The 14,945-nt window shown below is 33.2% G+C and overlaps 1 protein-coding gene across 1 annotated transcript in view; it reads left to right on the forward strand.

The window, feature by feature from the left end:
* The window catches only part of CCDC178 (coiled-coil domain containing 178), a 386,847-nt gene that overhangs the window by 62,272 nt on the left and 309,630 nt on the right, over window positions 1-14,945 (forward strand). The window contains exons 9-11 of the mRNA XM_018039353.1: window positions 1,246-1,399; window positions 11,544-11,639; window positions 11,787-11,923. Of these exons, the coding sequence (XP_017894842.1) occupies window positions 1,246-1,399; window positions 11,544-11,639; window positions 11,787-11,923 (387 nt within the window). The remainder of the gene's footprint in view (window positions 1-1,245; window positions 1,400-11,543; window positions 11,640-11,786; window positions 11,924-14,945) is intronic.

The following is a 14,945-nucleotide window of genomic DNA, read 5'->3' on the forward strand; positions in this document are numbered from 1 at the left end:
CATTTGTCTATTGGGTAATTTTTCAATTCCATATTGCATTGAGAATTTTATTACATGCAAATGATTTACTCTTTAATCTCTTATATGGGTTTCAGGTAAATCTACCACTCTATGATTTTGCTTATGGTTTCTTTAAAAAGTTGGGCTTATCTGTATTACTTGCTAATATTTTCTACAAATGATATTTTTGTCATTTTCTCATCATATTTTTTCATGCATTAAACTATAAGACCATACTTGAAAGTGAATTTTATATTTGGAACCTGTTTTGTTCCTACCAGATAAGATAAAGGATTATGTAGTTTTACAGATTAACACTGGTCTTTTTTGTGAAAGGTCGCCTAGGAACAAAAATCTTAGCAATTACTTTTCCTTAAGTAAGCCCCTTATTTTCCTGAACTGCAGTTTACTCCTTTTTGCTACTGTGACTGTCAGGGAGACAAGACAGTAAACCAGAGGTTTATATATTTTTAAAAATTTTAAAAGGTTTTTCTTGATGTAGACCATTTTTTCCCCATGCTTATTTATTTTGAATTGAAGGAAAATTGCTTCATAATATTGTGTTGGCCTCTGTCACACATTAGCATAAGTCAACCACAGGTATCCATGTGTCCCCTCCCTCTTTACCTCCCTCCCACCTCCCACCCCTTCCCCCCACTCTTGATATGGACTATTTTAAAAGTTTTACTGAACTTGATACAATATTGTTTCTGTTTTACGGTTTTGTTCTTTGGCTGTGAGGCATGCAGGATGTTAGCTCCCTGACCAGGGATCAAACCCGCACTCTATTGCACTGGAAGGCGAAGTCGCAATCACTGGACTGCCTAGGAAGTCCCAGAGCTTTAATAATGTATGGTCTGTCCACTTTTACAGCTTCTTCTCTTCTCTTCTTTTTTTCTGCTTTTTTAAAATTGCCCTTCCATCCCTGTACTATCCAGGCTCTGAATCAAAGGTACTTCTTAGGTCTCTCACTTGAAATCACATCAAATGGTAGCTTATTTTAAAAATTTACAAATCATTCACTTTTCTTTCAGTTCTTTCCATCAGAAACATAATATTTTTTTCCTCCCTATTTACTTCTTTTTACCTAAGTAGTACTTTTCAGGAGCTTGTTTGGGTTGAAAAACCTTTAGAAATAGATAAATTCCATTGATCTATATTGTTAAGTCAGGAGCAAATCAAATATAATTTAAAATATAGTTTCTCCTTCAATGTGGATAAAGTCAACTGTGTTTTTTCTCTTAGGAAAGAGATAGATAAACTTAGCAATCTGTTTAATTTCTACTGTACATCAATAGAAAATATTAGTATTAATATTGAGGAGAATGAAGAGGCAGTGACCGAAGTATTGAGGGAAACAAAGTCATCAAAAAATGAATTAACTGCTTTAGAAAAAATGGTAAGTTTTCATAACTAACATTTAAAAAAATACTGACATTAGCTTTGTACTGTGGCTACTTGAACTTGTAATTAAGAGTATTTATTTATATATTAATATATATATATTAATATTGAACCACCTATGTCACTATGGGGCTTCCTTATTGTTTTGTGTGTATCTCTCTTTCTATTCTCTTTTTCTTTCCTCTAATTAACATCTTTATTTCTATACTTAATGTCTATATTAATAAACTTGTATAATGAGTTTTGATTATCTGTTATGATGAATCCCCTAATCTTATATTTCCTTTTGAGTTTTAGGTTATTCTTTTATTAGAGTTATAATTGGAATCACATTCACTTTTGGATTACATGATGCAGATATGAAATCTGTATGATAGGATTCTTAATCATAAACATGATCTATCTCTCTACTTATTTGGGTAGTTTTACTAAATTGGACCTTAACCAATTTCTTGGAACTTTGTCAAAGGCAAACTCTGTCTTCAAAATCAGTCTGTGATCATTCTTAGACAAATTAACTCTCTGTCTCCACTAAATGTTAAGTTGATTTTTAATGTAAATACTTTTTTTTTAATACAGGTAGTACAGGAAGTATGTATTATTTATATTTCCTTAAGACTGATTTGTTTAATACTATATAGGTAACTTGCATAAATTTTTGATTTTGGAAAAATGTTTTCTCTGATAGTAGAGTGCAGTTCTAAATAGGTTTATTTTATAAATTGTGATAGTTGTGTTATTTAACTGTTTTATATTTCTGATTTATTTTCTGACTAATGTATCAATTGCTATGAAAGCTATATTAAAATATATCTCAGTATGATAGTGTATTTCTTTATTATTTCTTAATTATTTTGCCTTATATAATTTGAAACCATATTTTTAGATGAAACTCACGTTAGAATGTTTAGAGTTGATTTTTTTCTTAAGATGTATTTTATTTACATGTTTTGGGGCTACTAATTGTTAGAATTTTTAGAACACATATTACATTTACTGGATGTGAAGCATAATCAATATCATTAGATTCTTCAGGAACAGTTTAAGGGCCATATGATCTTTTCCTGATATATATTCTATTTTTCATGTTATGTCTATATTACTTAATAATTCCTATGTTAGGATAATTTCTCATTAATTTATACAATAAATGTTTGATAATATTCCAAGTTTAATACACAGCTCTTTCTATTTATCAGACGTCTCTGATTTGGCACTGTTTTGTTTCTTGTTACTAAAGTATATCTTCTATAAGCTTCTTTAGTGAGTTAGATTTGATATTCTCAGAATTTTCTTTCCCTGAAAATTTCATATTTTGCTCTTATTTATGCAGTGTAGGGAATATGCACCTGAATTAAGATTGGAGTAATTTACACCACTGCATAGGCAATGTAAAATAATCCAGAAATAAGCAAGCCTGAAAACACTGAAACACACTGGACTGAAGTGTCAGAAGGGATGAGATGGGATAAGGGAGTTGGAAGAAACGGATCTAAAATAGGTAGATTTAGAACCACACTGTGAACTCATGGGCTGCAGCATACTAGGCTTCCCTGTCCTTCACTATCTCCCAAGTTTGCTCACACTCACATCCGTTGAGTTGGTGATGCCATCAACCAACCTCATTCTCTGTTGCCCCCTTTTCATCCTGCCCTCAATCTTTCCCAGCATCAGGGTCTTTTCCAGTGAGTCAGCTCTTCCCATTAGGTGGTCAAAGTATTGGAGCTTCAGCGTCAATCCTTCCAGGGAATTTTCCAGGAAATTCCCAATATTCCAGGAAATATTCAAAGTTGATTTCCTTTAGGATTGACTGGTTTGATCTCCTTGCTGTCCAAGGGGCTCTCAAGAGTCTTCTCCAGTACCCTAGTTTGAACGCATCAATGATTCAGTGTTCAGCCTTCTTTATGGTCCAACTGTCATATCCATGCATGATTACTGCAAAAACCATGGCTTTGACTATATGGATTTTTGTTGACAGAGTGATATCATGGGATTTTTAATACACTGTTTTGATTTGTCATAGCCTTTCTTCCAAGGAGCAAGCATCTTTTAATTTCATGACTGCAGTTACCGTCCACAGTGATTTTGAAGCCAAGAAAATGAAATCTGTCACTGTTTCTACTTTTTCCCCATCTATTTGCCAAGGGACTCTCAAGAGTCTTCTCCAAAACCACAGTTCAAAAGCATCAATTCTTTGCTGCTCAGCTTTCTTTATAGTTTAGCTCTCACATCCATACATGACTGTTGGAAAAGCCATAGCTTTAACTAGATGGATCTTTGTCAGCAAAGTAATGTCTCTGCTTTTTAATATATTGTCTAGGTTGGTCATAGCTTTTCTTTCAAGGAGCAAGCATCTTTTAATTTCATCGCTGCAGTCACCATCTTCAGTGATTTGGGAGCCCAAGAGAATAAAGTCTGTCACTGTTTCCATTGTTTCCCCCATCTATTTGCCATGAAGTGATGGGACCAGATTCCATGATCTTAGTTTTTTGAATGCTGAGTTTTAAGCCAAAGTTTTCAGTCTCCTTTTCACCTTCATCAAGAGGGTCTTTAGTTTCTCTTCACTTTCTGCCATTAGGGTGGCAACATCTGCATATCTGAGGTTATTGATGTTTCTTCTGGCAGTCTTGATTCCAAACTGAGCTTCATCCAGCCCTGCATTTCACATGATGTACTCTGCATATAAGTCAAGTAAGCAGAGTGATAATATACAGCCTTGATGTATTCCTTCCTGATTTTAAACCAGTTCGTTGTTCATATCCAGTTCTAGCTTACTTCTTGATCTGCATACAGATTTCTAAGGAGGCAGGTGAAGTGTCAATGTTTAACTCTTCTCATCCTCTCAATCCTATTGCTGTCTGACTGAATCCTCTCATTTTAAACTTCAACATGAAAGGAGACAGATCCTTGGAAATTGAGGAAAAATCACTTTACCTTGTGAGTCTAGATAACACTTGATGAGGTGGAATGTAGTAGAGTGCAGACATTGAAATAAAATATAGTGTTTTCAAATAGTTATGAGCTCAGTTTTCTAATCATGTTGAAATTTATCATTCATAAAAATGTCACTGTTAATAAAATATTGTCAAAGAGGGGAAATTTATTCACTAAACCTAAAATAACTTTTTAAATCATTTCTAAAAATGGCAAGTCTGCTCCTTCATAACATAATATTATTTTGATGAGATATTATGAATGTATTTACAAGGTTAGTAGTGTTTTTCAATTATAGAAATCATTTGTGAACTATCATATTTTATAGAGCTGATGAGAGCATGATGAAGTTTAGATATATTTTTTCTGTGTTTTGCTCATTATAAAAAACTTTTGAGCTGTATTTTCAAAGTGGGCATATTAAACACTCAATTAAAAGCAGTGTTGTGCATCACTTCCAGGCATTGTTTTTTGGTATGCAATCGGTACTTTTAGTTCTAGAGAAAAATAAAAGATTTGTGCTGCCTAATTGCACATACAAGCTAACTGATCTTTTAATATTTCAGGGCATATCATGCTTTCAATTTAGAATCTTTGCTTCATTAATGTACACTTTTCTGTATTTGTATTGTCACTGTATCTAGGAAAATACATTTTTCCCTTCTCATATCTACAAACAATAGCTCCTATAAAGTAGAAAACATTTAAAAATTGGTTAAGTACTTTAAAAAAGTTGTCAAGATCAAATTCATCTTAAATTTAAAAATAAAGCTGCTTTTCTATGATTTTTCCCAATGTTGTCTTTGAAGTCTACTTCTCCTATAGCTCAGGAATCTTTTTTAATACCATTATCTGCAATTCTTTTTTTCCTGTAGTATTAAAGAAACAGCCATCTACAGTTCATTTTATCCAAAATGAACTTAATAAAGTAATACAAAATAATACCTTTCAAAGATACATAAATTCTTTGTGATTTTCATGTTTTATTGAACAATTATAGCTGTACAAAAATTTAATTTCTAATATACTTTACAGATAAAGGTTGTAAATAAGTGAATTACTTTTGTGTATATGTGATGTTTTTATATTTTTAGATGTTGTCTTTTTAGTAGGAATTTAATATCTATTGCTAAATTATTGATCTAGGTTAATATAAGCATAAATCCAAATACCATAACATACCTATTACAGTATACCTTTTGATTAATATTTTTTCTCAAAATCTTTCAAATTAAATAATTTTGTATTACAAATAAGGCAGCAATTGTTATTGATGCTATTAATTTACTAAATAGGAAACCAGTCTAAAAAAGCTAAGTGGGACTTCCCTGATGGTCCAGGGGTATGGACACTGCAGGGGGACATGGGTTCTAGCTCTAGTAAGTAAACTAAAATTCCTCATTTCATGTTGTAGGGCCAAAACATAAAAACTAAAAAATAATTTTTAAAAAAGAGCTTTAAGAAGAAAAGAAGCTGAATGATTTTTCTCATACAAACAAAGTTGTGTTACAGTGAAACTGCAATACAATTTTTTATTATTGTTTTATACTATAGTTTTTATGAGTTATATGGATAAAATGTGATAATGTATAAAATTACACATTGCTAGTTTTTTAGCCATAAGATTTTAATCTCTCTTTATTTTATTGTGTAGCATATGTATAAAATATTAAGTAACATCTATGAATTTGGCTTTCTTTATTTCAATTTTTATTTTAGAGAAATGGTTCATGTTATCTAAATATTGATTTCAAACATATGCTTGCTATCATTTTAAAGATTTTAAAAGTATTCTTAGGTTATAAAATCTATCAGGAATAGATGATTACTTACACAGAATACTTTGTAAGCATCTGTGAAGATGACTTTAAATAATTTCTCATTTGACCTGTTGAAACAATGTTTTATATTAAAATAAAACCATTTTAAAATTCCTGGGGTGAACTCTGCTTGGTTATGGTTTATTGTTCTTTTAATTTACTGCTGAGTTTGATTTGTAATTATTTTATTTAGGATTTTACATCCATATTCATAAATCAGTCTGTATTTCAGTGTTCTTAATTTGTGCTGTATTTGACAGATTTTCTTATTAGGATTATGCTGGCTTTATAAATGAATTGTGAAGCTTTTCTTCCTTTCTTATTACCTGGAGAATTAATATAGATTTAAGTAAACTTTTTCTTAAAAAACTTTAATAGGACACCTTGGTGAAAAATGATCATTGTTTTTATTTTTTTAGTTGTTTGAATTATTGCTTTATTTTTATGGACAGTTGTTTTACTTTGTCATGATTAGTTTTATTAGGATATATATTTCTCCTTGATATCTCTATAATTTTTGATGGACCTAGAAATAATCAAAATGGATTAAAATTTTCAAATCTAATATAACATTATATAAAATGCTCTTTTATAATCTTATCTCTTATTTTTAATTATATGTGTATTTTTCGCTTTCTAAATGAGATTCTTCAAATTTTTAAAAACTAAATTAAAAAGTAGAGGTGACTCTTGGATTAGCAATTCTACAATCTGCCAGCTTCTGAAATAGTAATGTATGTTTCTGTAGTTATAATTTTCTTTTTATTTCTTTAGGCTTATTCTCTTTATTTTTACTTTCTCCCTCCCTGTTTTGAATGCTTCGTGTTTTTGTTTTTAAATCTTACCGTAAGCTACGTTGCATTTCTTGTTGTACTTTGCAGGAAAAGCCCTTGAAAGGGTTTTCTGTGCTCATTGTTTCTATTTCTCTCCTTACATTCCCACTTTAGATGATTCCCAGTCAGGCTTTCACCATTACACTGCACTGTAATTGCTACTAATGGATCCTATTTTCTTCTTTACGATCCTCATAAAATCTGGTGGAATTCATTACACAAACTATTATCTTAAATTATTTTATACACTTTTTAAATGGCACGAATACTTAATGTTTATCCTTTAAAGTTTAGAATGCACTCATGTGAGGAGCAAAAATTACTGATCTATGATCTTACTATTTAAATGTAGTCACTGTTAATATTTTGTTTTATGTAGACAGACCTTATGATATATTTTGAAATGATATTATCATATGCATATAATAATTGATGGCATTTCTCCTTATATAAAAACTTACTGCCAAATCATATTAAAATACAACTTAAATGATTGAGAGTTTCTTAGACTCTTACTATTGGACATTTAAGATATTTTCAGTTTTTAGGTATTGTAAACAAAGCTGTGATAAATGTCTCTAAAACTTTTAAATATTAATATAAGTCCTTATTTTAACAAAAATATTGTAATGGAAAAATAATGGCACCCCACTCCAGTACTTTTGCCTGGAAAATCCCATGGACAGAGGAGCCTGGTGGGCCGCAGTCCATGGGGTCACTAAGAGTCGGACACGACTGAGTGGCTTCACTTTCACTTTTCACTTTCATGCATTGGAGAAGGAAATGGCAACCCACTCCAGTGTTCTTGCCTGGAGAATCCCAGGGACGGGGGAGCCTCATGGGCTGCTGTCTATGGGGTCGCACAGAGTCGGACACAACTGAAGCGCCTTAGCAGCAGCAGCAGCAATGTTAATTCAAGTAAAAGCCATATACCTTATATTTCTGATAAGGCTTACATGATTTACCTATATTTTCATATTTTTTTCCAAAATTCTGAGAACTTTTCACTTTGCCCTTTTTACAGCTCACTTTTTAATGAAAATATTTCCATTAATTGAATTAATTGTTCTTATCTTCAGTTAATGTACATGTAGCACTTGTCTCTGGAAACTTTTTTCTCTTGGCTTTTGGAACACACACTATTCTTGTTTCTTACTTTTCTGGAAGCTTATTCTCAGTTTCCTTAACCCATATCTCTTTATCTCCCCAAACTCCAAACATCTGAGATTCCAAGGGCTTAGTCTTTTATTATAAGCTTTGTATTTCTAATTGCCAATTCAATCTCCCTCTAGATGTTTAGTGGATATCTCAGGCTTTAATTTGAAAATTAAACTTGATGTCCAGTTTCTTCATAACCTGCAATTCGAGTTTATTGCTGTTCAGTCCTTGCAGTTTTTCAGACCAAGTCCCTCAAAATACATGTTAAAATTATATATTCATTTATATTGAGAATTACTTGTCCAAAGATGCATATATTCAGTTTTTATAGATCATTACAGTTTTTTCCCAAGTAGTAATACATTTTCTACTCAGACCACTGTGTATGACAAGTCCAGCCTCAGATTAGCATCATTATCTAATATTATCTTTTATTTATCTTTAACTATAAGACTTTTGTTGAATTTATCCTGTTGTGGTTTCAAATTTGCATTTCTCTGATGACTCATGAGGTTGAGAATTTTTAAGGCAATTCATGTAGAATGCTGTTTTAGTCTATCATAGTGTTGGACTCAGATTTCTCCTCCACATTATGGTTGTGACCTTTACTTTACACCTTTTAGATACTCAATTATCTTATCTGAAAAACTAGATGTGTGTTAATTTCATATGTTAATACTCTACAAGAGAGATTAGGGATTAAAGTGTTGATTAAAGGTGAAGTTTCATTCAGTTGTCAAAATTATTCACTGAATTAGTTCAGACCACCAGATACACATGCCTGCTCTCAGATTTGTAAATGGATGATCAACCATTTTTCTCTAATATGGGCTTTTCTAAAATCTCCACTCTCCTTGTGAATTCATTTAGAATTTCATGTCTTCCTGGGTGAAAAATTCATGGCTTAGGAGAAAATTTTCTGGGAAGATGTTTTGTACTGGGAGAGCTCTGTATCAAAAAAAATAGAGACATCCTTGCAAATGGAGTCACAAAGAAAACTAACAGATAGGTCAGATAATGACAATTCTGTGGGAATGAGGATTTGAAAGCATTCCAGATCAGTGAAATGCTCTGGTGGCTCCCTTTGGTGGCTTCCCAACTGATGGATTTCTCCCTAATAGGTTAATATGATATTCAAGATTAATATGAGCCTATTATTATATAATGGAGAAGGCAATGGCACCCTAATCCAGTACTCTTGCCTGGAGAATCCCAGGGATGGAGGAGCCTGGTGGGCTGCAGTCCATGGGGTCGCTAAGAGTCGGACACGACTGAGCGACTTCACTTTCACTTTCTTGCATTGAAGAAAGAAATGGCAACCCACTCCAGTGTTCTTGCCTGGAGTATCCCAGGGACGGGGGAGCCTGGTGAGCTGCCGTCTGTGGGGTCGCACAGAGTTGGACACAACTGAAGCGACTTAGCAGCAGCATTATATAATAGACTCAGACTCAGTGGTAAAGAATCCCACCTACTAAGCATGAAATGCAGAAGACTGGAATTCGATCCCTGGGTCAGGAAGATCCCCTGGAGACAGAAATGGCAACCCACTCCAGTATTCTTGTCTGGAAAATTCCATGCACAGAGGAGCCTGGTGGGTACAGTCCATGCGGTTGGGCAGAGTCAAAAGAAACTGAGCACGCAAGGCTATTATGAACCTGGAGGGAAGGATTAGGACAAGCTCAAACGCACAAAGCTCACACCTCTTACTCAGATTAAACTGTTTATCTTAATAGGTGCTCCCCATTTGCTGCAAGCCTTCATTCAATTTCTAAAATTCTGAAAAAGCCAATTTTGACTTCTTTTGAGCCAGATTTCTCATTACCTCTATGGAGAAGGGCTTTCAGATGTTTTTAATCCCCACGTCCACCGATATCCTTCATAAGGACTAACTATATCTCAGATTTTCTGTCTTAGCTTTTCCGTCAGTGTTGTTTATGTTATCTTTTGCCACATAACTTTTGTAAAATATGCCATTGGATACATCACAAATCTTGGTTTGTTTGCCGAGGTAGCATTCTCTTTCAGTCCAAGATTATGCAAATAGAATCATATTGTTTAATTTGTACTGTTTTGTGTTTGTGTTTAGGTTTCTGTCCATCTGAAATTTATGTCTGTTATGAAGTCAGTTGAATGTGAAATAGAAATATCACTTTTGTTTTTCTTTTAAACAGAAGTTCTATATTATTCTAACCCATTAATTAAATGACTTCTTTCTCACTGAATTCAAATACTTTAAAAAATGAATTCAGATTGTGAGGCTCTAGTTTTTCCTTCTTTCTTTATTGCAATGCCAAAAATAAATACTCCTTTAATATAGTGGTATTATAAGATGTTTTAATATCTGGTAGCAAGTTTCAAATATTATTCTTATTTTTCAGATACCTCTTCTCTAGCTTCACATACATTTCTTCCATATGAATTTCATTCTATGTAGTTTCAAAGGAAATACTCCTTTTTATTTTATTTATATTAATGTTGGGATAACTGACAGTATATTAAACGTTTCTATGAAATATTTTTTCTTGACATGATGTAGTGACTAAACAATAACAACAAGCTTTTAAATAAGAATTTTTGTTTGCTGTATTATAGGTCCTCCCTTTTGTGTTGAATTTATTTCCAAATATTATGTTTTTGACAAAAGTTTTAAAATATTGTCATAGTGCTTTTAACATATTACTACCTTTGTAGGTAAACACTATTAATTCTCTTATGCTATCTTCCCCAAATTTATTTATTGTGGTCTTAAATAGAATATTTTACCTTCCTAGGTATTCAATCATACCATCTAAAATTGAAGAGATACATACATATTCAATATTATGCTAGTAATATTTGGTTTCTTTATCCACTTGGGTTTAGCTAAATTTCACAAAACATGATTAATAACAGTAGTGATAAAAGATAATTGTGGCCTCATTTTTGAGTTCAGTGGGTATGGGTTTAGCATTTTATGATTTATTTTGATATTATGTGTTGGTTCTTTATATTTGGGTATGTTTTCCTTTTGCTAGGTGAAAAATTATGGAAACTAGTGAGTTTGTCAAATGGCTTTTTTGTGGAATTTTGGCCATATTCATGTTATTTTTTTCTTTAATTTGTTGATAGCAGTATTTGCAATTTAAATTTTCTAATTTTTATCAATTCTTAAAAGTAAAATATGTTCTATTTTATCAAGATTAATTATTCATTTTAACACTGTTAGACTTGCTAAATTGTATTTGGAATCTCACATCAGTTTTCATAGTGAAAACAACATGCATTATTTTATAATATTTTAATCAATAGTTAAGTTACTGTAATTGCCTAGTTTGAAAGATAATTTATTTCTTACTTTACAAAAGAATGGAAAGCACCACAACTTATTTTGTGTATGTATGTATTTTTTCTTTAGCTAGATGATTTGAAAAGGCTTTATGATCAACTACACTGGAAGAAAAAAATTTATGAAAGTGAATATTTGGAAGTACTTAATAATTTTTATGCCACGGTAAGTTGATGTTTTCATATTTCCCACTAGAGCTTCATTCTGTTTTCCCAACTATTAGCTTATACAACTAAAAGTAATTTCATTATTACACATTTTTTTCTTTTTGAGTTACACAAACAAGTATAAATGATTCTTTTTTTTTTTAAGAAATCAACATGGGATACTGAACTTTCTAATATTGCAAAGGATTTTTCTGATATTTCAATAGCATGTTCTCAATTGGTGGAAGAAAATAGAAGACTCAGTGCTGATATTGAAACTGTACTAGGTTATATCAATGACAGGTAATACTACCAATATGCTTTTCATTCTTATGTAACATATCTAATGTGTTGAATATGATAAATGACTTCATCTTGTGTTCCTTCATTTGTGGATGGTGTGATGGTGTTTGTGTTTATGACCAGCTCACATTCTATTTCTATTCCAAATGTTGCTCTTTAATCATTCTGAATAGCTTTAGAAAAATTAACATAGTGGAAAAATGATCTTATAAGAAGTTTTACATTCATTCATATCACTTCCTTTTAACATATTGTCTTATACTCGAAAATACTTTTTTAAATATGTCTAATCAATCTCATGATCTCCTTCGGTCAATACTCAATTCTTCCCTGAAACTGCTAAACTGATTTCTTGGCTCATAAACCTGTGAATTTTCTTGATTCCTCTTTTCATTTCAGCCCTCATAGTCAACATGTTAACAGGAAACGTTAACTAAGACTAAATTTTTAATCTGTCTGCTTCGCTCTACACCAGAACTCTGGTACAAACTGAACTTACGGTGTTTTCCAAAACTGGTTTTGTGTAGCATTGGTAGTATAGTGGTGAGCATAGCTCCCTTTCAACACTGGTTTTCCTGCAGTAACTATGTTCCCTTTTCTAATACGTTATCTACATTATGGTTAGTGCATTATTTTTTCCTTCTATTTTTTAAATGTAAATATTATCCATTTCCTCCATACTTACACTGATTTTAGCAGGGTGAGGGGACAAAGGTCCCACCTTAATGTATCCCACAAGGTCCCTCAGTAGGCAGGTATGCCTGGTTCTGCAACACAAGGTTCATCCTTATTATTTGGTTCAAATATAGTGTTCTTACTTCAACTTCTCCTCTTTACTTTTTTTCTCCAGCCTCTAAGGTGTTTTCATGCTAATTTCTTTTCAATAAATGTTTTTCCTTTAACTTCTACTTTAGTAAATTGCTGTCTATCCTGAAGATTACAGCTGGGGAGTCAGTTCTGGGAAGCTTTCATTGATTGTCTGGCTAAATCCAGTTCCTCTAGTATGTGTGTAGATGGCATATTTTCTCTTCTCCTTCACATCACTTGTCAGATTTGCAGGTTTTTTGTGTGTAAATATTTGACTGATGTCCATCTTCCTTAACAAATGGGAAGACATAAGCCATGGCCGTCTTTTCTTCATCACTAAATCTTCATCATCAAGCATAGTTCCTGACCCATACTATGCTGCTGCTGCTGCTGCTAAGTCGCTTCAGTCATGTCTGACTCTGTGCGACTCCATAGACGGCAGCCCATCAGGCTCCCCCATCCCTGGGATTCTCCGGGCAAGAACACTGGAGTGGGTTGCCATTTCCTTCTCCAATGCATGAAAGGAAAAGTAAAAGAGAAGTCGCTCAGTCGTGTCCGACTCAGAGACCCCATAGATTGCAGCCCACCAGGCTCCTCCATCCCTGGGATTCTCCAGGCAAGAGTACTGGAGTGGGGTGCCAGTGCCTTCTCCCCATACTATGCTATCCATTATTAATTATTGAAAGGAGGGGAAGCGGAAAGAATGGAGAGAGGTGATGATGATACTGGGCAGTTGTATATGAAGTTTGATACAATTTCTTTGTGCTTATTTTATCTTTGGATGATAGAATGAAACCATTAGTAAAATTCATCTGTATGTTAAACACACTATTTTAAAAGAAAGCAAAAGGATAACCTAAAATTGTAGCTGAATACTTTATTAAAAAAGAGAACCAGGGGAGAAGAAAAGTCTAAAGAGTTGGTAAGCTAATCACAAGACAGCTCTGGAGAAAAGGAAAAGAGTGTGAGTGTTAACTTCATTAGATTATCCAGCAGTAATGACCATCCGCCAAGTCTTAGTGGTGTGTGCATGTTAAATCATTTGTAATGTCCGACTCTGTGTGACCCTATGGACTGTATGCTGCTAGGCTCCTCTGCCCATGGGATTCTCCAAGCTAGAATACTGGAGTGGGTTGCCATGCCCTTCTCCAGGGGATCTTCCTGACTCAGGGATCAAACCCACGTCTCTTATGTCTCCTGCATTGGCAGGTGTGTTCTTTACCACTAGCGCCACCTGGGAAGCCCAGTGGTATACAAGTATAAAGGTCTATTTGTCATTCATACTGAAGCTGAGCTGTGTCTGCTTGTGTGTGCTTCATGTTATTTCTGCTTCTCAGATCCAGAAGGATCAGATCTTTCTAGGGCATGTTGCTTTGGTAGCACAAGTGCATTAGTGAGATCACTCAGTGGCTCTATAGCTTCCGTAAAAGATGAAAAATTTTACTTCTGTCCATATTCCATTGACCAAAACAAGTTATATGGGCAAGTCCAATGTTAACCAGGCCGGAAGTCTAATCTTAAAAAGTGAGATAATGAACACTGGGGACGCTAGTACAGGAAGTGGGAATGTAACCATGGTCATAGAGAAGAATTTCCATAGTATACATTATGCTGGTTCATATAATACTTTAAGATGTCAGTAATTTCTTTCCTCAAATTTGTATCTGAAACTTAAATCAGTGATTTTAGCAGCAGATTGAGAAGAAGCAATGTTGAAGAGAGAAGTGGTAAAAGGTTTGCAGAATGAAAGAGAAATTGAAAGATATGCAGATAAGATCATATCTGCCATGTATCTAAGTAATGTTCCAAAAGAAGAGAAAACAAAGGACCAAGGCAAAATGTGATCACCTAAATCAGCGGTTCATATGTCACAGAAGTTCTTAGGATACTCTTATTTTGCAAGTCTCTCACTAAGACAGGTAGATGCAAAAATAATTACTCATTTCCAAATTTCATTTGCTTTACTTCTAAGTCTTCTAAGTCACTTTATGATTCTGTTTTTTGCAGATATTTAAAGCTTATCTTTTGCTTCTTAAACATAATATGAGTAGTTATTTTATAATCTATGTCTGATAATATAAATATGTGTAATTTTGTTACTTGCTTCTGTCTCTTATTCTTCTAGCTGATGCTTTTGCTGTCTCTTACCCTTGTGTTCTTGGCTGTCTTTAATGTGAGTTGTCCATTTTCTTTTGGAAACCTTCTGTGGGAAATC

This window comes from Capra hircus, chromosome 24, assembly GCF_001704415.2.
Source record: "Capra hircus breed San Clemente chromosome 24, ASM170441v1, whole genome shotgun sequence".
In the NCBI taxonomy this organism is placed as follows: Eukaryota; Metazoa; Chordata; class Mammalia; order Artiodactyla; family Bovidae; genus Capra; species Capra hircus.